At 42.1% G+C, this 26361-nt stretch overlaps 2 protein-coding genes across 3 annotated transcripts in view; both read left to right on the forward strand.

Annotated features, from left to right (window-relative positions):
* The window catches only part of LOC100707400 (high mobility group protein B2), a 642043-nt gene that overhangs the window by 232184 nt on the left and 383498 nt on the right, over nt 1-26361 (forward strand). The gene's annotated exons all lie outside the window — the stretch shown is intronic.
* The window catches only part of neurl1aa (neuralized E3 ubiquitin protein ligase 1Aa), a 72635-nt gene that overhangs the window by 6516 nt on the left and 39758 nt on the right, over nt 1-26361 (forward strand). Inside the window, exon 1 of one of the 2 annotated variants that reach the window (XM_005470163.4) lies at nt 22076-22431. The exons of the other annotated variant lie outside the window; for it this stretch is intronic. Within the exon in view, the coding sequence (XP_005470220.1) occupies nt 22398-22431 (34 nt within the window). The 5' untranslated portion in view covers nt 22076-22397. Of the gene's footprint in view, nt 1-22075; nt 22432-26361 lie in introns of those variants that run through there. 2 annotated transcript variants of the gene reach the window in all.

Raw genomic sequence — 26361 nt, forward strand, 5'->3', positions numbered from 1 at the left:
ACAGTAACAGATTTATGTTTTAATGGATCTTTACGGTGGGGACGAGCAGCTTGCCGAGCTCCACAGACTGCAAATGGAATAATTAAGCCTAGTTTATCTGTGCTCGTGTACATGTACAGTGTGTTCTCTGAGAGCCTGTTAAATCATGTAGCGCTCAGAATAGTGTGTTTTTCTGATGCAGGAAACAGTATGTTAAATTTAGGTCAGTGATTCATACTTTAGTGTTAGTTAACCCTTTCCAAGCACAAAAGATCCTGCAGCCGGACCAGACTGTGGGCGAGCGCAGCTCACTCAGTGAAGAGCTCATCTGTTTTGATTAAAACTGATGCAGAGCTGCTGAGCTTTAATTCTGATGCATCAAAGATGCAGTCGAAAGCTTTTAGAGCAGCCTAAATAAACACCAAGCTGACCAGGTAGGTCTGAGGAGCTATTTATTCTTTTACACAGAGTTCTGATTAGAGGGAAATATAAACAAATTTCATTTCTTATTGTGGCCTGATCAGGACCACCACAGGGGAGCGGCACCTTCAGCAGAGTTCTGACAAAAACCAAACCAAGAAGTCACTGCGACGATGTTTACTGCCTGACTTTAGTTTATTGTGTTAAATTGTTGGGTAATAATAGCCAGCACTAGCTGGGTAGCCAGATGTATTTGTTAGACTTAGATGTGGAATGATGTTCTTAATGATAATCACAATTTTCTATCGGTATAAGAAAAGAAACAGAAAGATTGATCCAACAAATCTCCTAGGCAACAAGTAGACGTGCTGTCCTAAGGTCTCCGACTAGCATCTTCAGCACTAACAGGCCCAGGGACTGTATATAAAAGATGGACAGAACCACCATGACTTTGATTATGGTTTCTGTAATCCATCAGGTTGGTTAGTATTCATAAACTGAATGTGTGCATCACACAGACACCAGCAACACATGTGCATAGCACAGACTTTGACTGTCTGCAGCTCAGAGCACAGTTTTATGAATGTGCTCTAAAATGGACCAACAACATAAACCAAAGTGATCCAAGAGTGTTAGCAAACTGAACTAGCAGGAAGCTGCTACAGCTCACTTACAGCAGACACACTGCTAATTTCAGGCCTTGTCCTCCTCCTGTTACTACAGCATTTCAAATGAATCCGTTCTCAGAAGCCTAAATAATAATTTTCTCCCACACATGACTGCTTTATTAAGACTTGTGTCTTCCAGCACTAACCTCTGCGTGCCACCTTTGTTCTTGCTTCGTTGTAGCTCCTGCATGAAATCAACACTTGCTCCACTGACTCTCTTTCACGTTACAATAGCCAATTAGATGTTTCCCCATAATAGAGTATAAACTGTTTAAACTAGTGCTTTCCTAGCAGCACCCCTACATTACATCTCTCCTTTTTACTGCAAGTAAATATCTACCTTTTATTTCCTCATTCAATGTCACTGAGTGAAATAAATCACAGTCTCTTGGATTTTCCCCAGTCAGTCTTATTAACTGTAACATCCAGGATAATGGTCACTTCAAAGGGTCCCTATAGTGATCCATGTGGTGAAATACATCCAGTGCAGATTCTTCTTTGGTGCTGATGTTCATCTTTGTGCTCCTGGCATCAGTTATAAAAACCAACCAACTCCTGTCCAGTGATTCTTCCACTGCCTGGCTAACCTAGTTGGCTTCGTCACTTCCCCATAAGGTCTCATGTGCATCGTGTCCCCACAGAACACACAGCTTTCTACATTTCTGCTTCTAGTTCCACCAGTTTATTGACCTCTAATTTGCATGTATCATAGAAATTTATAATAGCCAGCTTTTCCTTTCGAGCCACACACTCTTTACCAAAGGTGGCACATCCACCTTCCCCGTCCCGTCTCATTGCCACATACCCACTCATGATTAAATTTAAACAGGGTGTTAGCCGTCACTCCTGCATACATATTAGGTCTGATCTCTCCTTTTGACTGTAAATGAACCACTTGAAGTACCGACCAATGACAATCAAGTGTGTTGTGTTCCAGTGTAGGATTAACAATATTATTAATACAATTAATACCTTCTTTGAATTCCCCCCACCTCACCCGTCTGCTGAGAAGGGTCAGGTAGGTAGAAGTCATGGATTTGTATGCTTTCCGTCTTGGACTCGCAATTAGCATTCATGTCTCCTGCTATGAAGGTCACTGTCCTTCTTTTCTCTTTCAGCACCTTCCTTTCAACTTCTTTCATGACACTTGCAGTTGTTTGTCCTTCCCCACACCTCTTTCTCCTGTCCAGCCATCCAGACAACCTCAGCACAGCCTTGCTGCACTGCAGCGTGGCAGGCAACATTGTGCTGACCCCCACAGTTAGAGAATTTGGGTTTCCACATTTTCTGTATTCGTGTCATCCAGCACATCTTGTTCATGTTCTCTTGCCTTTGCACGAGCTAGCAGTGTGCACAAATGCCCGGCAATTAAAGCACCTTTGTGGTTCAGGAACAGGTTTCGTCACAATGAACCTTATAAATCTCTCAAAAAGGTTGTTTTGGAGTATTCTCCCCAGCAGTGTTTCTGTATCTTTCATCTTGGGCCTTTCTATTATTCCTTTTGCACTCTTGCCGATAGGTTTTCACAGCCTCCGGTTTTCAACCAGCTCCATCATGCTGATGCTAAAGGGTACTCCTGTAATCACCCCTTTACCAACACTGGGTCTCTGTACTCTAGCTTTCACAGCTCTTCAGATTTTGTCTTTTTCCACACTCCTTTTCCTCCTGGATATCCGTGTTACACCCAGTCAGCAGGTTTCCATCCCCTAACACACTAGCATGCTTGTGTTGTGAGTCGTTTTCTTTATTCCACCATCAGTCTCAAATATCACCACCACGTGAAGGGAATTCATCTTAGACATCGTTACCTCACCCTCACAGTCTTGCTCTCTGATCCTTCCATGTGAGCCTCTGTCCACTTCCTCCTCCTCCTCCTCTCACCAGTCCTAAGACCTCCTTTCACCATCTGCTGCCTTTCATTTCCTTCCCCCTCCTCCTCAATCAGATCCATGCTGTTGCATCTATCCTCATCAACATCTCTCTCCACCACGTAGCATATTACTACCATACGGGCCGTTCACCAACACTTCCACGTTAAACTCCTTACTCAGCTCACCGAATGCCAAGTTCACACTTCACAGTCCAAAGTCTGTTAATCCTTTCAGTTAACAGTCTTTAAGAAACAAACTCTCACAAAAATCTCTCTTTTAGACTTTACCCTTAGCAGTATGATCATCTTTGTATCAGTTAACATGGGAATCTATGGGACTTACTTGTGGAGCCAGCCCCAAGAGGCCATTAGAGGAACTGCATTTTTTGGCACTTTACACATGGCTGCAGCTTTGTTAAAACATGACCGAGAGTTGTGAGCATGACCGAGAAAAAAAGGGAAAAGGAGAGATTAAGTTTTTAATAAAACAAACAAGAATCAGGTGGAAACAAAAGTAAATGGCCAAAAAATAAAAGGTAAAGACTCTATTATTGTAGGGGCTTTATTCTGCAATATAATTAAGTGAAAGTATAATTGCATCATAATTAAGTGATTTTTGCAATAAAAATAATATTTTAGGATAATTGTGCAATCTCGTGCATCACTGATAACGGCCTGTTGGATCAAATATTGTCACTGAAACAGAACATAAATTAATTCTGTGATGAGTCGCTCTGCAGTGTGGTGCCAAAGTTTTGACACAAAACGTGACTTGGGGAGGCCAGCACCGTGTCCTAATGTGACCTAATGTAAAATGTCAAAAAAAGAATTGTTTTCCTCTCCGAGACCACCAACCCAATTCCAAATTACTTTCCTCCATGGCAATGGATCAAAAAGAAGCATATCAGCTACACAAATAGTTTTGATTGCACAATTTAAAAAAAGAAGAAGAAGAAGAAGTTGGGATGGAAGTCATAAATGTGGAAGTAAATGCCGGCAAAATGCCAAGTCAATCAGCATGTGAAGTGATGCTTTGCTTTTTCTTGCATGCTAGCAGTGAGAACATTGTGACAGGAAGGTGATTATTTTCAAATTAAAACGGGCGAACAACACCTCATTTAAAATTCATTTCACACATTGTAGCATGCAGGGAAACACCAATATGCAACAGTCTGATCACTGTAATAAGAAAAATGAGTGTAATTCAGTAAAAATAACATCTGACACAATGTTTGCAGCCGCTTTTTATAGTGTGTATGCAATTAAGAGACAATTACCTTGAGGTATTTGTTCACTGCATGAGAAAAGGATCTGGTGCCGGATCACGACATGTTTAACTCAAACGACCTCGTCATTTTTCTGAGAAGCCGTCCACTTTAAGTTAGCATCATAGTCATGTTAGCATAAATGTGATTAGTCTGTACCATTAAAACTTAATCCAGATAACCACAATTTCAGAAGCTCCAAACACATGTATGCTCAAATATTTGTTTGGCTGCGTAATTCACAGGCCTACTTCATAACCCGCTTTATAGCTAACAGACTTCTGTAGCTAGTCCCTAGGCTAATGGCTAGCATTCCTGGGCTAAAATCATGCATCCTTAGGCAAGGATATGTAAATTTATCACAGATGTTTTTGGGTTACAACAAATATCCCTTGATATGTACATAGCCACTATGATGCCACCCACCAGTCTGAGAAGTTTTGTTACGATCTGTATATTAGTGGATGTGAAAAATTGATGTGAAAAAACTGCTTATGTAACCAGGTCATAAATTACATTTGTTATAATTACACAAATGTGTTCTAAACCCCAGACTGCCCCTGGTATACCTGACTTTTAGGACCTCCAAGCCTGTAGTTATCTTCATTATTAGCTAGAGCCCCTCCTCATCCTTTTCTTCTTCTTTGGCTTCTCCCCTGTTGTACAGTTCTCCTGTGGGAGAGGTCGGGGTCATTTCTTTTCCAACACTAATTATATCTTTATCCACGACAGTCTTTATTAGATGCTGTGAATATGCGGTATGTGTTTGCCGCGTATGTGTATAGGCACTGCTAATGCTAGCATGAACAGATGAGTCTTGCTAGCTTGGAGGCTGTAGTGGGTTGAGCTAACTCTCGTCCCAACTGTTTATATTTGGTTATAGGAGCTGGAGCAGGCAAGTTATTTACTTATTTATAATATTAATGTCAGAACAGACCGGTTACACTTACCAGCCAAAGACTTACATACTGTAGTCCTTCTTCTGAGGTACACCTCAGACTGACCGCGGTGAATCTCAGACAGACTGACGATGGTTTGCAAACAACTGCCGTTCTAATTTATAAATGCAGGCAGAGTGTCAACATTTTAACAACATCATGAGTTTAAATACCTCGGATCAACCATCCAGAGCAGCGGACAGTGAAGATGAGGTGGGTTGGGTGGAAACAAAGGTTATTTGTGACAGAAGGAGAGCAGCAGGAGTTAGAGGAAAGAAGATAGTTAAACCTGCAGTGATGTATGCTTTGGAGATGATAACACTAACAAAAAGATGGCCTTTTCATTGGGAGTAACTAAACTGGACAGAATTAGAAACAAGTGCATCAGAGGAACAGCTCAAAGTCGGAGGGACAAGGCCGAGATGGTTTGGACCTGTTGGACATGCTACACACGGGGTGAGATGGAGGCAGATGATCTGCTGTGGCGACCCCGAAAGGTTCCAGAAGAAGACAACGCATCAGACTGAGCTGGTCTGTGCCGACAAACACAAGTCTGCGACCCGTCTCCTTGCAGTAGGTGACAAAGTTCAGCTTGTGACAAACGGCCGTTCTGGTAACGCGGCCTCAAACAACCTCAAACAACAAACATTTATATTTTGTCTGTTAGAAATATTTGGAAAAGGAAAATATGGCCCAGGACAATTTGGTTTCTTCTTCTTTCACATAAAAAAATGTGAAAACTACATTTGTGTGGTTTGCTGTTTGAAGCTCACTGTTGGGTCTTTTTTCATTCGTAGGTGTTTAAACTTCAGCTTATTACCTGCATTTAGAAAAATAACCATTTATCAATCAGTATCAATATCAAATTTATTTCAATAGCACATTTAAAAGCACACAGGGAGGGAATCAGTTAACTTATTCAAAGGGGCTTGACTTCCAAAAACAATAACTTATTTTCGTTATTTGAGAATATTCTGTGTTAATGAGTCTTTAACATCATGTAGACATTTAAACAGAGGCTGCAGTGAGACAGAGGGATCCAGTTTCAAGTGGAAGTAAATTTGGATGTCATCAGCATAACAACGAAAGGGGATATTGTATTTCCTGAAAATAGATCCCAAAGGCAGCATGTATAAGGAGAACAGAGTTGGACCCAAAACAAACCCCTGTGGAACACCACAACAGGAAGAACCTCTCTGATAAATATGATTTAAACCACAATAAAACTGAGCCTTTAAGACCAACAACGTGTTCAAGTCTCAATAAAAGAATGTTATGATCAACTGTGTCAAAGGCAGCAGCCCAATCTAAAAGGACTAAAACAACCAAACAACCTGAGTCGACGGTTAAAAGAAGATCATTAAAAACTCTTGAAAGTGCCGTCTCAGCACGGTGACCAGGTTTAAAACCAGACTGGAACTCCTCACAGGCGAGTGTCTAAAAAGGTGTGAAGGTGCTTGAAAACAACTTTTTCCAAAATTTTGGACTAAAGCATTTGTGGTAATAAACACGCTTCAAACCTCACTTATATTCATATAATATTTGTAACATATTTGGATATTTGTGGCTTTTACTCAACTTCCCCTTTTAAAAACTCTGTGGAGTTGCTGAACACGCACAGTGGGCTGTTTATTCCCGTATCACAGAACGATGCCATTAAAACACATCTGCCAGTGTGTGTAAAAGCAGGCAGTGTTCCTGTCTTTATGGAGACGAGTCATATTTTGTGCTTGGACAATAGTTACAAGCCATGTGACTATAAACGTAATTGTATCCCGCTTGTAATTCATGTGGGAAAATTCAGGTGCTTTCTTGCTTTCGGTGCCAAAAGGACGTCTCTAAATCTACTGTAAATAACTGAAATGAATACATCTTTAATGTTATTGCTGTGCGAATGGCGAGATGGGAGCACTTTATTCCACTGATGGTGGCGATATAAGTAAGTACTCTTATGTGAATACATTTCAGTCAAGTCTGAAGTGGCGCACGTGACTTCATTTGCCGCTCATCGCCTCTTTAACGGCGCGCGCTGCTATTAAAACACACACACACAGATGCTGCGTTCAAATCATTTTATATGCATGCTCAAAGAGGGATCTCCCCACGGCCTGCTGCTCTGCAGAGCTGCTCTAGTGTATCTGATGGGATAATCTGTGTGTTGTGCTGCGGCCCATGTGAGGGAGGGATTACATATTTATTTGGGGAGTTTTCATCCCGCCTTTACCATCTGTTACCAGTAGTGTGGCCGTGGGACATTTACCAGATCTTTATAGTGGAATGATAGGATAAGAGTGGGTGAGTGGGAGAGATTGTGCACGGGTGATTGTGTGTGACTCAGAGAGAAAGGGAGGAAGTAACCACCTGCACATTCAGAAGCACCAAAATCCCCCGTGTCATCTAAAAAAAGGAAAAGTTGGGGGCTTTTCAGTGAAGTGCAACAGCAGCACTGGGACTTTTTCCCATGCTCTGCAGGGCGGTCTCCTCATAGTTCCTCTTTTAGTCCCAGGGTGATTAAGAGCCAACTCAGTGCTGATGTCATAATCCACGTCCTGTCACATATATTACAGCTGCAACCTGATGGGTGGTCGGTTCACTTGGTCAGTGTGTGTGTGTTACACTGAATTTGATTCATGAGATGAGATCCTGAAATAGTCAGCTTATAGTTTAGTAATCAACCTGAGACTGAGGATCAGCACAGACCTGGCCCTGCTCTACATCAACCGTGTGCAGAGGGTCCCAGCCTGCAGACTCCTGACCACTTTCACCTCTCGTGACCAATCCTGGACTGCAAACACCTCAGTGGTCATCAAGCAGGCGTAGTAGCAGCTTCACTTCCTGGGAGAATAACCTGGGTCAAAAGCTGCAGGTGCCCTTTTACCGCTCCTCCACAGAGAGCGTGCTGACACATCGTATCACAGTGTGGTGCAGGAGCTGCACTGAAGCAGAGAGGAGGAGGCAGCAGGTCATCGGCACGGCTCAGACGATCGTCGGCTGCTCTCCGGCCTCCCTGCAGGACTCATTCGCCTCACGTTTCCTCAAATACTGCCTGCACAGCTAAGTGCAGGCAGTATTTAGCAGTTTTTATATATAGTGTTTTTTTAAAGCGCTGCATACTTTCACATAGGAAATATTTTTCTGACCGTTTCCTTATTTGCATATCTGACAGTACAAAATCAACATTTACTTCATCTTTTTCAACCAAAAACTGCAACACAGAAATGCTGGATTTGCTCTCCTCGAGTATTTTTATTGAAGGTTTGAGTTTTGGTCATTTGTTTGATGCACTTGCCTTTTTCTTGTGTTCCTGATGTTCATGTTCTCCTGATGTGTGTCTTTGTCTCTGTCTGTCTCTGTTCCATATTTTTTTTGTTTTGCTGTATCTGCAAGAAATTAATTCATCTATAAATCCAAAACAATGAGCTGAAAAATCCTAAAATGCTCTGCATGCCAATATGTGTGATGCATTTTTGGATATTTTACTACACCTTTTATTTTAGTGTTAATATATTAAGCTACATATCATTCTTGTTTGTAAGTCTTAAGCTGGGGATATAACTGTTTCCCATATGCTCACACACCTGAGCACATGATGCCTGCAGTTCCTCTCACACAGCATCTCTCAGTACGTGTCACCGCTCATATTCAGTCCTGACCAACAGCTTCAACGTGGGTCAAATGTGCAGCTTGGTTTCCTGTAAGGACGAGCTGCAGGAAGCAAAGGGGAAATGGAAAGTAGAAGAAATGATTCTGTGCCCTATGACTGTTCCTGATCAAATAAATAAATAAATAAATATCATAAGACTGCTGGAACAGCCAAAAACCAAGTGCATCGCTCTGGGATCTGTACTGGTGCATCAACACTTTGTCTTAATAAGACAGAAACACAAAAAAAACAAAGTTCTCCCAAGTTTTCAGAGTTTCTCTGATTTCAGACTTACTGAAATGTGTTTGTATTTCATGTTCTGCTCTTTCACATGTGTCTAATTACCTGCTGACTGGTGATTACATTAATCAGTTGTTGAATATCAGGGAGGAGTCCTTGAGCTGGTGGCTGCTGACAACCCCACCACACTTTCATTGTTACTTAATTTCATTAATTTTTCTATTATCACTTTAAAGAAACTGGGGGGGTTCCTGCTACAGTGCAGTGTCTTTGTACTCCACACAGTCTCCTTCTGTTGATATTAAGCAGGAACTTTATTTCTCTGCTGCACATTTTGAAGATGGCTTGAATCAAAATGTGTTAATTCTCTGGCTTGTTTGTTTCTTAAAGAAGGAAATCGTTGGATTCAGGACACAGAAACGCTTTATTTTTAAGATTCAAACCTTCCTTTGACAGATCAGGTGACCCTGAAGCATCCTTTAGTTATGCTGCTAAAAGCTCAGGCTGCTCTGGGACTACTTCTTCTCTGCTCACCTCTTTTCACTACTTCATTGCTGCATGACATTAAATTGTATCTTCTCTGCTTCATAGTCTGAATTTCGTCCTGTCTCCCTGAGCTCTCCTTGCACTCCTCTCTCCCCCCTCACCCTGAGGCCGTCCCTTCCCGAGTCGGCTTCGGCCGAAAGTTTCTTCCTGTTAAAAGAGAGTTCCTTCCTTGTCACGGTCCCTTGGTTTGGGGCCAGGGTTTCTCTAGTTTGGACAAGTCTTTGTATCCTGTATTGTTTGCTGTTCTGTTTGTAGTCTTGCCTTTGGTTCTTAGTTTAGCTCTTTGACTATGTTAGTTGTTGTGTATTTTCTGCTTCCTGGTGTTTGTCTGTCTCCCTCGATCTTGTCCCGTCTCTGGTTGTTTAATTTTTTTGTCCACGTTTCTGTTTCATCTTCTGTTTCTTCTTGTTTCACTTCGATAGCCCTTCATCCCGTCTGTGTTTTGTTCAGGTTTGCTTCCTGTCTCTTTATCCCCCGTTCCCTCGTCAACCTGTGTGTATATATTGTCTGAGGGGTCGACTTGGGTCGACCTACACCTTCCTACCATTGCCTGGCTCTTGGCAGTCGTCTGCATCGTACTTTACACTAAAAGGCTCTCCAGGTGACTGTTGCTGTGATTTGGTGCAATGTAAATCAAAATAAGTTGAGCTGAACTGATCTGCATGCTGAACATTGCAGTGGTTTTTCATTTTTACCTTTTATTGTTTTCTGTGACTAAAGATAACTTCACAGTTAGAATTATGTAACTGGTTATTTGGGTGTGTAATAATAATAATAATAATAACAGGAGAAAAGGATAAATACATTTTTAAATAAATGTCTCTTCTTCTTCCTTGTTTGTAATCACAGCGATGCGCTTTGATTAGGACTGGCATGTAATTTTAGTCACGCTCAGACCTCACCGGCGAGGGCGGGCCCAGTGTGTGACCCCTTCAGAAGAAACAGGCCCCCAGATTGTGTTTTTAATGACTCGAGTGTATGTTTGGAGCTTCAGCTTTAATACTAAATGCCGTAATAATAACTCTGGTTTGCAGCTATTATTGAGGCTCAATTTATCCAAATGATAAAAAAAATAAAGTATTCTGGTTTATTTCGAGTATTATGCAGATAGTTTTGGTTTTGCTTTTTTGCCTTGCATACTCGTCTTGCTTGTACTGTGACAACAGGGGAACAGAAAGGCGCTCATAACCCAGCTGTTCTGGGAAAATTTGTATAATAGCAAAGAGAAAGCCGCAGTAAAGTTCTTAACCAGCCTGTGGGGTTTTTTTAGTCATTTATCTTTATTGTAATGCCGTTGAATGAATCATGAAATTGTTAATATTAAAAACCACACAGTGAAGAATCTTTAAAAGAATTCTGGCTTTCATTTCTGTTATTGCAGAAATTTTCTATAATTATTGGTTTTGTCGCCGGGCTAAAGACTTCCAGCTGCTCAAATTAAACGTCTAGAGGAATATCAGATCATAAATTCAGTTCTGAGTAATCAAGCGCTGACTCAGTACCCAGGCTGGGCTCGGTCCACGTTTTAGTTTGTTCTCTGTAAAATTCGGTGTATTCGCTGGCCGTAGCATCTCGTTTCATTAACACAGGTCCAGACACAGACAGCCTGCTGGTATCGTTTGCTTGCAACATTAACAGCCTGTAAATTCGTCTCATTTGTTTTAAATAATCTTACTTTACATTTGTTTCAAATCATTTTTACAGCATTACTATTAGTGTTATTACTAGCAATAATATGAGCTACTGCTGGTTTCTGCCAGGGGGGCGGTGCTCTTTCAGATTCTTCATTATGTATCAAACGGTGAGTCAAACAAAATTCAGAGAGAATCAGTGTGATTCGCTGCACCTGTCATATGTTACCTGCTCAGTGATTGTAATCATAATTATTATCAATATTAATACTGTGAATTTTTAAGTATTTTTTCAAATGCTGTCATTATTAAATCTTGTCGTAAACCTGCGGCGCTCACACAGGCAGTGGCAGCTGTAATATGCTAACAAATTAGCATGTTAGCATCGATGCTAGCTCTTGGCTTGATTGTTCTGGTGAGGCTGTCAACACTGTGCATGATGCAGAATTATAAAAGGGCAAGTTGAGTAATGCTTTTATTAAAACAGGAACTCCTTGAAACAAATCATAGCTTTATGCATATTTTTAATAAGTTCACAAATAATCACAGCTATGATTTGCAGCTTATTATCGCTCACACTGCTGCTACATATATACTGCAGCTCTCTTCAGAAACTCACACAAGCACATTTTAATGTAACTAAATTATCAGTGCATAGCTATAACCTCCAAATCTGCCTCTCATCTTCAGCATGTATGTTTTCAGCATTGCTTACTTCCTTAAAAGGATTTTTTTCATGTGCTGGTAATTAAATTTTTTCCGTGAACATTTCCCACTCCCTGTGAATCCTCCACAGGTCATTTTTGAAACCTGAGCGTGTTTTCCTCAGACTCACTGTAGCACATCCACTTCCCTTTTTCCATGACTTTGAGATTCTTCTCTACCCTCAAGCTTCCAAATCTCGCCTGGATCCTGTGACTCCTCTTTCCATCCAGGCTCAGGCAAAGCGTGAGATATCTTCATGCGTTTTTCTTTCTTCCTGGAAAGAAAGTGATACTCAGGTCTGAGCTGTGGGAACAAGAAGAAAACATGGCCTTAAAAAAAGTAGCTCAATCTGCTTATCTCTGTTATGGTCCCACATGAGAAGAGGAACAGATTAGCCCCAGGTAATATCTTTGGTGGCCTCTCCGGTGTCTAATTAAAAGGCTATCGTTTTAGTGAGTACATATAAAGCAGCGATTGAGGAGATTTTTCCTCAGAGCTGTGTCTGCTCTGTGGGACGGTCACAACACTTTCAAGAACTCTGTTTTCTTTTGATCTGATTTCTGCTTAGCCCAGCTGCTGGAGGATCTAAAGAGCAGGAGAAAAATCTAGAGAGAGCATACTTACGCAGGTTATAAATGTGGCAAATGAGAGGAATGATAAAGCGGGAGCAACGTAAATGGATAAAAGAAAGCCCCCGTAATCTGTCTCAGTGTCAGGAAGTATAATTTTCCAAACATGACATGAGCCAGCGAATGCCAAGAGGGATACACTGTGCTGATTCACGGAGGGTATGGTTTGGGAAACCACAAAACCAGCAGGCACACTGATTGATGGCGCCGAAAATCCATGCAAACGGATTCATATGTTTCCTTATGCGGCAGCTGCCCCGTATTAATCTAATGTAATTAACAATAAACACCCCGTCATGATCGGAATTGCAATTTAAAAGTCTCGGGGATCTGCTCTGCGAGGAATTACAACCACATGTCCTCCTGGCTGTAAGCAAGCTGCAGGAAACAAAGAGATTGCTCATAAAGTCTTATCATTTAGTTTTTCGGATGGGGGAGGTGTAGCCATGGTATAGAAATGAGATCGACTGGTGCATCACATGTTGCCTTTGAGTTTTTTACTTTCATGCAGACTAACTGGCTACAGGGAGAAAGGGCAACCCTCACACTGGACATCAGGAAATTCCAGCTTTCTCCATGTCACATCTGTTTGGTCACCACTCAGTCCAGGAAGTCAAATATGAAGCGTGCCATCTACACAGATGTTCTAAAAGACTCTCAGTTTTATCACAGAATAAGGGGACATTGCAGCGTTACCGATCCATCGACTCTCTCCCGACTCCAGCAGTCAAGCGTTTTTCCTTTAATTTGTCAGATATCCATATGTAGTACTGTACAAAACAAGATATATTGTATTAAATTACCGGATTATTAATAATTCAAATCTTTTGACAGCTTCAGCAATGCCCCACTGAAATCTATCACTCCTCACCAGCACATTCTGGGGCAGCGTTATCAGGCAGATCCTCAGCACCTGAGACAATAAGGCATTTCTCTGCAACCATCCAGCCCAAGGCCGAGCAGCTCTGAGAGATATTAAAGCAGAGTGACAGATCTAATTATCACCTCCCCACTTCTTCTGCTCCAACTCTGATGAAAAGTACTACATTACAGCAGACATCCTATGCCCTCAAACTAACTTTCACCTTTGCTAATAACTAAGAGTGTAGTTATCTGGAATACCTGCTGAGGGCATGTCTCAGAATAGAGAGAAAGAGATTTGCAACAAGGCTGAATTTATGAAAGGAAGACTGTCATTATTCCAGCTCTTGCTGCAGTGACTGTGCAAATGCCCCCTACCCACTATCTCTCACCTTTCCCCCGTCTGCTTTCGTATTTCTCATTTTGTCTTTTCACAGAGATTTAGACGGTGTCACAGCTCTGTAAAGTTTCCACTCCTGTCTCTTTTATCGTATCCTGTTCCTGAACGCTCTAAGGACTCCGCTGATATCCCATATGAGGCTGCGCTGAATGGGAGGTTTTGTTTGCACACACGTGCCATGCAGCAGACAATGCCGGCTGCAGGAGAGCCACTCTGCTGACCTCTCTGCTTCTTGGCATCTGCTGCCAGATTCCCTTTCAGTCCCGTACAAATCACTTAGAAAGAGGCAGCGAGCTCTGAATTGCTGGCAGGATGTTATGGTGCACAGCTCGCACCACTAAACTGCTGTTTTGTTTTGTTGTCTCCCCACACCGCTACTGTTGATGGAAACTGTGTCGAGCTGGGCTAATGGGCTGTGGGTGTGTTTGTGTGTGTCCGTGCGCTTACATATGCGTTCCCGGTAAGAAATACGCAATTCCTTTCGAGTAGTGGTTGCCGTGGAAACCTTGGTAAGGTCTGGTCTCCAGCTGCCATTAAACAGTGAAGCGTGCTGGGACATGTGGCAATGGGGGTTGGTTAATCATCAGCCACTTTATCAGATCTGTGGCCACGTTAGTGCTGATGGCTGCACCACGAACACTTTGTAAAAAAAAAGAAATAAATTTGCTTCAGATGTCTGAATTAAAATGTACTGTAGTGAGTGTGCAGGGTGCAACACACCATCACCTAAATGCTTAACTAAATAAGAAACTATTAATGATTACAACAATGATAAAAACCCTGTTATGAACAGTCAAAATTTACTCCTATACAAAAAAGCTTCTTCTAAAATGGCAGTTTTCAAGTGACCACGTGAGGCTGGCTCCCAAAGCAAACTGAACTCCACAGACTCATTGCCCAACCTCTCAGCTCACCATAAAACATGTTTTGGCCTGTATGATTAGCTTTCCATCCATAACTTTTATTTATTTATTTATTTTTAAGTTACTCACTTGGATGATGGATGGATGGATGGATGGATGGATGGATGGATGGATGGATGATGGATGGATGGATGAATGGATAGATGGTTGGATGGATGGATGATATATGCATGGATGGATGGATGGATGGATGGATGAATGGATGATGGATGGATGATGGATGATGGATGGATGGATGAATGGATAGATGGTTGGATGGATGGATGATATATGCATGGATGGATGGATGGATGGATGGATGGATGGATGGATGGATGATGGATGGATGGATGAATGGATAGATGGTTGGATGGATGGATGATATATGCATGGATGGATGGATGGATGGATGGATGAATGGATGATGGATGGATGATGGATGGCTGGATGATGGATGGATGGATGAATGGATAGATGGTTGGATGGATGAATGATATATGGATGGATGGATGGATGGATGGATGATGGATGGATGCATGAATGGATGGATGGAGTGATGGATGGATGGATGGATGGATGGATGGATGGATGGATGGATGCATGGATGGATGGATGGAGTTTGGTAAAGGTTAAAGTTAACAGATCACGCTCTGTTGGCCTCACTTCTGTAAAAAACAGTTACTAAACTGAAAGGTTTTGTGGTCTTTGTGCCTTTTGGAGCATTTTTAATGGAACTATTGAGAAATAATGTTTCCTGCTGTGTGCTGCTGCCTCTGCTTCAGGAAAAGTTCTGGTATTTTAATAGACTAATAAGTACATTTATGTGTTTGCATGGTATCCCTACACTTTATGGATCTTTAAAACAGCACCAGTCCCCGGTGCACTTACACACAGTTTATCTAACTACAGCAGGTAGCTTGAGCCAACTATGCTGAAGAACGTGAATACATGCCGAGCATGTGCATGTATTCGTGCTATCTCTTCATGTCAGTTTGACTGCATGATGTTCAGATCAGGGGCTGTATTCACAAACATTCAGAGAGCTCTTACAGAGTTCGCCTAAAGTAGCCTAAACATTTATAGAAAGGAGTCCTCGCTTAAGAGTGATTTAGGAAACTCTCAGAGTAACTCTGAGCAAGAACGAACAAAAACTTTTACCTCAGCGAGCAGATGCGGCTGACCTGGTTACCAAGAATACATTTTGCCAGTTTTCAAGTAATTCGGCTTTGTAATCACATTCATTTCTGGCATCATTGCATTGGATGGGAGATGTAAGCGTATCTTTAATGAGATCGGCCACAAACATTATCCCCGCACCATCTAATCTGCTGTTTCATTAACTCACTGTCATTCAGAGGTTTTTCCTCTACCTTTTTGTCTCTCCATTATTTTCTCGTTCTTAATAAAGCAAATGAAACTCTTAAGCCTCTAAAAAGGCACTCCTTCCTACTCCCAGCAGTTTTTCCACAATCTAGTATAAACTTCAAAGGTTAATTCTTAGAAAACATCATAATTCTAAAGCTGCATACACACTGCAAGTAATTCGCATTGACGTGGCAACCAGAGACCACGCAAAGTGGATAACATTCTGCAATTTCAAGCAACTACAACCAAAATGCGAAGTGCCCAACTTTTCTCAACTTCCAGGTGAGCAACTGGTAACCTGGTAGTAAATACATTCGAAGGTTACCTAGGCCGGACCAGCTTTGAGCAGTGAATCATTTCCAGTCTGCCTAAGACTTTTTTCCAGATTCTGCCCCAAGCAGCAGCTCTTTGTAATGGGAAGCTTTAAGAATGTGGCCCCAGGGCTCACCATCTGTCACAGGACTCCTCGTTCGTTGTAACTCGGGCTGGATGTTTGAATTTGATACAACCTCCAAACAAATGAACACCCACAAACAACGTCTATATGCATGCCAGTCTGTTAATAACAGACACAGCAATACCATCAATGAAGCCCTTTGTTGGGGAGCTATGACCTTTCTCGTCCACTGCTGTCCTTGAATTTCACATGTGAGGCTTTCACAATGTATTCAATATAATATGTAGATTTTGTGCAGGCATTGGTAGATACCTGTCAAATAGCTCTCAGCAAGTTATAGTTCTCCTGACTTTTTGGCTAGAAGTTAGAACAGGGAGTCCTTCCTGTATTTATTGGAAGGAAATCCTTAGTACATTAACCAGAAATAAAATGATTTCTGGTTAATGTACGCAGGAAGAAGGCGAAAAGCAAGAAACTAGAGAAAGAGACCTTAATTCGGGTCCATCCTGCTCTTGATTATCTCAGCAGTGTGTTTCATTGTAGCTAAAGTCATAATGATGCTGCTCTTTACATATTTTTCTGTTTTTGTCGTCAGAGAAACGAACAAATTCAATCGAGGCTTTTTTCACTCCATTTAATCCTGTTGAGGTGCAGATGAAAAAATAACAAAACTTTTATTTTATATCTACCATTTCTTCAAGAAACAATAACCAAAAAGCATATTAGTCAGTGTGGATATCTTACATTTAAAAGGAATGATCATCGGAACATTTGAAGCAACAAAAGTAATGCCATAAAGCAGCTGTTATGCATTCACAGCTAAAATATGGGCATCACCCATATGACATGTTGTATCCCATTCTGAAAGTTTTGGTGGCCATAAAACATCTAGGATTATTACACCAAACCTGATGAGATCTGGATCTGATTTAGAAACCAAAGGCGTTGGTTTTTGGTCTTTTGTCCTCTAAATGGGAGCAGAATTAACCAGTTCAGTATCTTGTTATATAAAATAAAACCTGAAACTCGCAAGAGAGACCATAAACACAGGTGGTGAGAGAAGTGTTTACTGAGGCGTCAAATCAAGTGAAAGACTGAGTTGTTTTCTCATGAATTTACATTTAATTGTACTTTTTTGGCAATCAGAGCAGCTGCCCCCTGCTGGTCATGAGAAAGAATGCAGGTTTAAAACGTTTTAATTTTAAACCATCTGTGGGATAAAATGCTCATAAACAATGTCATTGGTGGCTTCTGAAAATGCTGACTCTGCACTTCTAAAAGTGAAAACAACCAACGGGAACTCCATCACAGCATCAGGAACACATGAAGACGAGTAATCCATCCAAGGATTAATCCATCCGTTAGTTTGAGTTTCACTTTAGAATTTTAGAGTTATTTAAAAACAGACCAAACCTAAACAGAACAAAAGTGTTAATGAGGCCCGAAGAATTCATGAGGTTCACATAAAACATGCCTCTCATCAAATAGGCTGTATATATCAGCTGTACGCACACACCCATTTGATACCGACTAAAATGCAGCGAACCGTGAATCGCCACATTGTCCAAGTTATGTAATGTAATTTTATGTACAGACTCTCAAAGATGCACCTTGACCCTGTTGCAGACAGGACTGCGGGCCAAAGGAGGCTTTCTTTCTAAAGGTTAAGGCTGACAGAGCAGTGGCTGCTTTATTAAAACAGGAAGAAAGAGGTACTGTACAAAGGAAGGATGTTCTAGCAATGCATTCATGTACAGCAGCAGTGTCAAGCAAGGTGCGGAAGTACACTTTTCTTCAGGCCTTTCCTCTGGTGTGTATCTGCAAGGTTACACGAAGCGCTGGTCTGACGTTTCTTCCTGAAACTCATCTGGCCAGCTTCCAGTCCCCGCTCTTTTCACAGCCGTGTCCCTTGCGTGACAAATAGCTGTTATACCTTAGCGCGATGATGTCATCCCTTGGGAGACTTTAAAACTCTGCAGACTTGTGGGTGTTACTTTTATTGCTGGGTTTGCAGGAATATTTGTAAGATAGAGGAAATGTGTTTTCTCTTAACTTGATGTCCTGAGCCACAGACACCACTTATCTGAGTGAAATACAGTAATTTTCTGTCCCCCGATCTGTTTTATAACTATTGATTTAGTTCAGAGATTTTTTTTCTCTCTTGAAAGAAGTCTTTCTTTAGCTGAGGTCTTCTTTAAAATCCAGATTTTTGCAATTGTCAGCAGAGGTGATACTTGAAACCAAATGTGGTTGGCCTCTCATTGTGCTGCGAATACTCTCCAACAACTGTCTTTACCTCAAATGTGCACACCATGTGTGCGTCTCCAGCATCTCATTTAGAAAACTAAACCTTGAGGTTGAGGTCCTGATTTCATTTTGATGAACCGCCCAGGCAGGCCTTAGTATTTGTTATGGTTACATGGTGGTAATCATTAAAAATGATGGGGAAACGGGGACATGTAAATATTATTACCTGCGTGATTTAGAGAGTAATCTTTAAACATAAACAACAACGTACAGCATTTTGCTGACAGTTGTTTTACGCTCAGCGAGCCAAAAGGATCGCCTCTATGTCATGTCTGTGCAGTTCACTGGGAAAAAAGTTGTTTTAAAAGTTGTTGTTTTTTTCTTGATAAAATTATATATTTTTCACAAAGAACAGTGTCAAATAAATGCTGCTTACAAACTCCAAAAATGTTTTTACACAGTTCATTTACATATAAACTGCTTATGTATTTAAAAAGTGTTTCTTCTAACTCAGACTGTTTCTGACAGTGAGTGTGATCATCACAATAAAGCCAAAGAATATGCGTTACAGCAAAAGTCTTTGCAGTTCCCTGTTTATTCTACATATAAATGTATTTGCAGTTTGCAAATTTTCTTTAAAAAAATATGATTTTACCTTATATTAGAAAGAGTTTTGTTGGGGGCTCAGCACCTCTTTGGTGGGGGCCAAACTTCTTTGCATGAAAAACTCATTTCATAGTCGCAGTATCTGCGTTTCCTCCACTGTTCTTAATTCTGACATCGAGCTTGAGCATTTAAAAGGAGAATAAATCTTTAGATTTAATTAAACTACAAGTCCACAATGATAATTGTGACATTAAGCATAGCGAGTGCTTAATGAGTGTATATTTTACTCATGCTATACAACTAGTACCTGAATGCATCACTTAATGTAATTTAATATTTCACAGAGAAATAAAACATTTTAATTAATGTTTAACATTTTGGAAATTCAGTCATTCTGTACTAGTATAAAGGAAGTAAATACTCTTCTGGTTCTTTTGATTAATACCAAGCTTGTTTCCTCTGAATAGTTTCTGAGCTCAGCCTCTGAGATAGAGTGAAAAAGAGCAGAGCAACAACTCCCCCAAATCAAAGGGGACCAGTTAAGGTGGTCTGGGCTTCTGACTAGAGTGCCTCCTGGACATCTGAGTGAGGGGTTTTGGGATAGGGGGAGAGGCTGGAGCGATTACATCTCTCGATTGACCTGCAAACACTTTGCTGTTCCTCCAGAAGAGCAGGTAGAAGAGGCTGGAGACGGGAAGGTCTAAGCATCTCTCCCTACACTGCCTCCCCCGTGACCCAGGCATAGATATGCAATAGAAAATGGATGGACAGACAGTGTGTTGAGTTAATCAGGGCAAAATGATTTTGATGAAGAATACAAACAGCTGATACCAGTGGTCTGCATACTAAAGGTGTTGTTGGAGCTTGGACCGTGGTTATTTCCACCTCAGAAGCTTCCTCGATTTCAGTCTGTAACCTGGCCAAACCGAGCACCCTCGAGCTCTGTGGATCAGAAGGCCGGCTGAAGTCTTCACTGCCGTGCTAAAAATGGCAAATGGTTGTCTTTTAATTACAGATACAGCAGCCTCTGGGGTGGAAAGTGTTAATGAAAAAAATCCAAGATACCCTGGAATGATGAATTCCTGGCATTCACCTATTAGACTCCAGTTCATATATCTCATTTCCCTCACCCTGTCCTGCCATTATCTAAACGCCTGCAGCTTCAGGCCCAGAGTAAACACTGGTGTCTGGGACTGAGGGCTGCGAGGTCACCGTGGATAGGTGATGACAGCTGAAGTCAGAGGACTGACTCTTGAGGGGTCACCCAGTCTGTCTGCCAGGGGCCTGAGGCACATAAGGAAGCATGGAAGGTGAAAGACTGAGTGCTGAGAGTAAAGAATGTGGCCACTTGCTCTGTGAGCCTCTGGACCCATACTTAGCCTCAGACGTGTATCTCTTTCTTATTTTTAAACTATGAAATGTGGAATGATAGGCCATAGGCTACTCTTCTTATCTAGTTCATTTATTTAATTACTAAACCTGTCAGACAGTACATCTTGCAGTGCATGGCCTAATATGGTGAATTAAGGGTGGAGATTATATAATTGAATAGGAAGGCACGGCATACCCTCTTAGAGGTTGGGACAGTAAACTTTATCACAGATTTAACCAAAGAACGTATATCAGACTACACACCAATCACGCATAACATTATGACCACCTGTCTAGAGTTGTGTTGGTGCCTCTTTTGCTGCCAAAACAGTCCTGACCCATCAAGGCATGGACGACACCCCTGAAGGTGTGTCGTTGTATCTGCAACAAGATGTTAGCAACGGATCCTTCAAGTCCTCTAAATTGTGAGGTGAGGCCAGCACATCCCACAGATGCTCCTTTGGACTGAACTCATTGCTGTGCTCCTCAAACTATTCCTGAACCATTATCCTGCTGAAAGAGGCCACAGCCATCAGGGAGTACCGTTTCCATGAAAGAGCCTACATGGTCTGGAACAACTCCTAGGTAGGTGGTACGTGTTATAGTAACACCCACATGCAGGACTCAGGGTTTCTCAGCAGAACATTGCGTAACAGCTTCCCCGATCATCGTTAGAAATCCAGACTTCCTGCTCATTTCTGCTAAACATTGTTACTCAATGTATTGAAGTCTCTCCAGAATTCCTAAACATAAATAGAAACTTCTGTTCTTGAGTCTCACATCAACTCTCTTACTGGTAGCTGAGGACTATCATGGCACACCTGAGTGGAGACTACATTAACCATCTGGGAAGTGGCCCAGTCTGATGTGTAGTAGCTCCAGGTGTGTGGCTTTGGTGGCTCGTGGGTCAAAGAGAGTTAGGATTACTAATATGTAACTCATAAAGCACATAAAGACTTTGTGGCTGATTAGACGCCTGCACACATGAGCAGGAACTCGTTCTGGACCCAAACAGTCCAAAAACGAGCTTTTCCCAGAGGTGAACACGTGGTCTGACATCATTAACGGTTTATGCAAAACATTACCTGACATTTTTTTAACCTTATCACATACACAATAGCTCAGCCTGTATTTGTCAGGGTCTACTTCCTGTTTGATGCTTGCCCCACCCACACATTCCTCGTCACACCAATGGGGATGTGTAAATGTCATTATGCGGTTAAGATGGAGTTTTTTTTATATGTTTGTTTGTTTTTAAATGAAACTTTTCTCCTTCTTCAGGTGAGGAAATAAACCCTCTGTGGTCACACTGTGCCCTCGCGCCTTACCTCCCACTCACCCTTATTTCCCCCCATGTTTTATTCCAGCCTCGTGGCCCATAAATGGCAGCTCTGTGCGGCAGTGACAGCGTTAAAATCGCTCATGCCCGAGTCTCCACCTTCTATGTAAATGACAGCGTGAGTGAGTGGGACCCGAGGCGGAGAGCTCTTACTGAATGAGGCTGACGGGGAGGGGGGGGAGTTGCCTTCACGGACGTGTGTGTGCGCTCACAATAATAAGGAGGTGTGGGTCCGCTCTCTACTGTGCATGTACCCGGAGCAGAGCAGCGATAGGCTACCTTTTGGATGCAATCATGTCACGAGCGCTGGGCTGTGCCACGAGAGCATCTGAATAATCCACACCGGCGATACGCGCACGGCAGAGGACCAAAGCGATGGGTGGCCAGATAACGCGAAATGCCTTTTACGGTAAGGAGCAAACATTTGTCACATTTGACGCTGTGATGTTTCGCCGCCTTTGTTCAGGTTTTTGGCTGTGAGCTGCTCAGCCTCTGTTATCAGGTACCAGCTTATTCTTTGCTCACAGTTACGTCACTCCTGTAATTAGAATAGGGGTCTCGAGACGCGCAGCTGTGTCTTCTGATTACGACGTAACAACCAGGATGTCCCCGGCTCCTCGCGCACTGACCTGCGCCCCGTATAGCAGTAAATTGCAGGGAGGTGTTTGTACTGGGAGCAGCTTAGCTGGAGGGGAGGAAAGTTGTGGGGTTTCCCCTCATTACTAAACAGAGCGTGCAGCTGTGCCTCGAGAAATCAATTAATTGATTTTTTTCTATTGTATTGTCCTGTATGCCATCACTAAGGTCCCATCAGGGGCGTGTCCAATGGAGGGGGATTGGGTGGCACCAGGCCCCCATAGATGGTATTTCAATGGGGGGCAAATTTGGCAAATATTGTAGCTCGTGCTCCATACTGTCCACTTATAGCTTTACTTCTTAGTTTCCAGACTGTAAAACATAATTCTGCATCATTTTGAATTCTGTGTACTGTTACCAGTGCCTTAAGTACAAACGTAATGAAATATACTTGAAGCAGGTGTGCAAATACTTGTTTTCTGCACTCTGTTTGTATCTGATCAGATATTCCGGTTTCTCGTGCTCCACGTGCCACACTATTCAAAATATCCTGTAAAGACACCCCGGGGGCAAAGAATCCATCTGACAGGGGGGTTACTGGCCATAAGCAAAACGCACAGGCCGGCTGAATTTCAAAGATGTGTTTTGGTGGTGTAGTGTTCTCTCCACGAGACCCCAGGGATCTTTTGTCTTGTTAATAAACAGTGGAGCTTCTGTATAGGTTCATACGCTGAATGTAGGCCAGCTTCAGGCCTTGTGTGGTGTCAGGCAGAGGTTTTAACAACAATAAGATGACAGTAACCCACCCGTCCACGTCCCCGCACCCCCCTCCTTTCTACAACAGCAAAAAACAAAACAAAAAATGAGGAAGTGAGCCGTGCCAGCAGTGTGATGAGGAATTCGTTCCTCGTCTTTGCACAATTATTATTAGCATGGTGTGTCGTGTTTGGGTGTGTGTGTGTGTGTGTATATATACCTATGCGTTACTATGGGGGTTAAGCTGTGTCCCTGATCCTGCAGCCTCTTCTGGTTTTGACCACCTGATCGTTCTAATTAAAGCCCCGAGATTAATGCAATTACTTAAAGAGGGATAAGCTAAGACAGCAGGAAGAGCTTCTTTTCTCTGGGATCAAGGTCAAACACCTCCGAAAATTAGAACACTGGGTTTTTCTTGTCGTGCGGTCAGCATGCAGTCTTACCTGGTATTGGTGTTAGTCTGTAGCAAGGCTGTCATTGGGACTCACAAAGAGGCCCAACTTATTATAGAGTGAATATTTTTACTAACGCAGCCTGTTAAAGGACACGCGTGTCACTGTATTTATCCATAAAATTCAGTTCTGTGAATTTTAAATCACTTGATGAAAAGTTTTGTGTATTTCTTCAGTGTGAAGTTTGAATGCAAAATTAAATCTCTCAACATGTTTTACTAATAAAACAGACACAGAGCATGGCTGCTCTTTTGTGCATTACAACATTGTTTTGTGTGTTGATGGCAACAAAATATATAAAATGATAATCAACTGTAAATTATAAATAACACGAATAAAACCGCATCTCAGTTTTCATTTGGGAGAGGTTTGTTTTTGATAGGGTGGCTTTTGTTTGCTTTAGGCTATATCATGCACCAGAATTGCATAACATTTTGGTAAAAACCACGTCTAACCCAAATTTACAGATATAGTCGTGGAATTTGGAATCTGAATATACTTACTATCAAATATGCGAGTCCAACAGATGTTCTGCTGTAAACATAAGGCTGTCGTGGCTCACGTGTGTGATGTTCTTGCAGAAGTGTGAGTTAAATAAGTCACGTCATAAAGCTCGCAGTGTATCTCTACTTATCTCCTCTTCATGGTTGATGTCAGTGTTGGAAAATTCTTCAACAGAACTTTTCCGTAGCAAACGTTTGGACCCATGGAAAGCGTTTACGTGTGATCTCATGTCCCAGGGCTCTGGGACTATTCAGTGTGTGAACTTTCCTCATAACTCGTTTGACTTTACATCTAGTTTTCTTTTGTTCAAAGATGCCTGTACAGATCAAAACTGTTCTTAACAATAAATATTGAATTCTCTGATGTTTTAAGAAGGATACTAAGTGATTTTATTCCTGGATCACATCACTTTAAACAAACACGGAGCAGTTCTGACAGTTATGCAGAGTCCTGCACGGAAACTGCTTTCACAGTGCATCTGAAATAATTTAACTGTAATAATGACCAAAGCTGTTACTCAGTACTTTATGGTCTTACCTTCAACTGCAGACGTTAGTTTTGTCATCTTTTTTCACTGTAACTGCTTTTTCTCGTCTGCAGTCACGCCTGCCTTTGTTTTGCCAACAGCGACGATGATGTTTGCTGTCCTCGATGTTCCTCATAGTTGAGTTAAAACTGCAAATTGCTTGCTAGTAAGAACCTGCAGCTACAGCAGTGTTTGAGTGAGCACGGAGGGAAGCATATGATAACTGGGAGTGATTTACAGTGTGTTCATAAGCTAAGCTTTAATCACAGACTGTACAGAAAAGGGTTGCCATCGTAGCCACTGCGACATCCTGTTTCGGGGCCTCCATTTCAGCTCTTTTGCCACCACCATCTTGGTTTTTGGAGGCAGAAGTCTCCACGTGTGAAGGAGCAGCTAATGCTAGCTTTCATCCACACAAACACAGGTTCCACCTTACAAATAACAATAAAAAATAAAGTTTTGCTCACCAGAACCACACAGAAAGCCATTAATTTGTCTGATAACTCAGTTAAAATGTTGTAAAATGCACAAACGTGGTCCTGAAGTGCATGGCAGCGAGTTTTTGAAGTGTCTGTGAGGCCCAACAGAGCTCGCAGCTACAGCTGTGTGTGTGTGTCAGCGTTCCTCTAATGGTGGAACTGTTCAGAGGGGGGGAAATTAGCTAAAGTTAGAATTTTAATGTGGGAGTCTTTGTGGTGGCTTCATCTTTCAGCCTCTGAGGCTGACACTTAGTCATGACAGGCAAGTTAAGGCCGCTCCAAAGCATTATGGGTAACCCCCCCCAATCAAAGTACAACTGTTTCCATGACGACCCACAGCCATTGATAGAAAGTGCTTCTTTCTAAATTTGATAAAGCAGCCATTAATTTCTGAACCTTTGCAGTGATGTTTTCTTCTGCGTGTGAGCCTTTTTGGAAAACGTGCCCGCTTAAAAAAGAAACTTAAAATCGTTGCTCTGCGTCTGTCCTCACTGTTTACGTGTTTGCACGAGCACAGCGAGAGCTGCTGGGGAACAGATTATGCTTTCTAAAATTGAATCTCTGCAGGCTGCTGTTCTCAGGTGTGAAGCACCAGAGCACATCCAAACAGCGTTTGCTGAGCCGGTTGCGTAATTGAGTCTGCCGAGTGTGTGGGAGCTCCACTTCTGTGCTCCCGATTGACTGAAAGTGGGCCACTGTCTGCGGCTGATTCGACGCAGCGTCTGGTTGCATTCGAGCTGAATTGGATTCTGTATCCGAATGCAAAGTCGATGGAGAAGCTATATCACAAAGTAAAGATTCTTAACTTTGTCGAATTGGACTGGGGCTCGGTAATGTCACGGGATATGCCTCAGGTTATTGAACGCACCAGCAGCCTCTCAGTTTTTTTTCTTTTTGTGTGTAGGAGAGTGAGAGCGAGGAAGAACGCTTCAAGTATAGTGACAGGAACGTATGTCTCTGGGTCAGGTGCCATTGTTGAGAGCGCGCATCAGTGTCGCACACATAGTTGTTCCTCTGACTTAAGGCAGCAGCTCTGCAGCTCAGTC

This window comes from Oreochromis niloticus, linkage group LG6 (assembly GCF_001858045.2).
Source record: "Oreochromis niloticus isolate F11D_XX linkage group LG6, O_niloticus_UMD_NMBU, whole genome shotgun sequence".
In the NCBI taxonomy this organism is placed as follows: Eukaryota; Metazoa; Chordata; class Actinopteri; order Cichliformes; family Cichlidae; genus Oreochromis; species Oreochromis niloticus.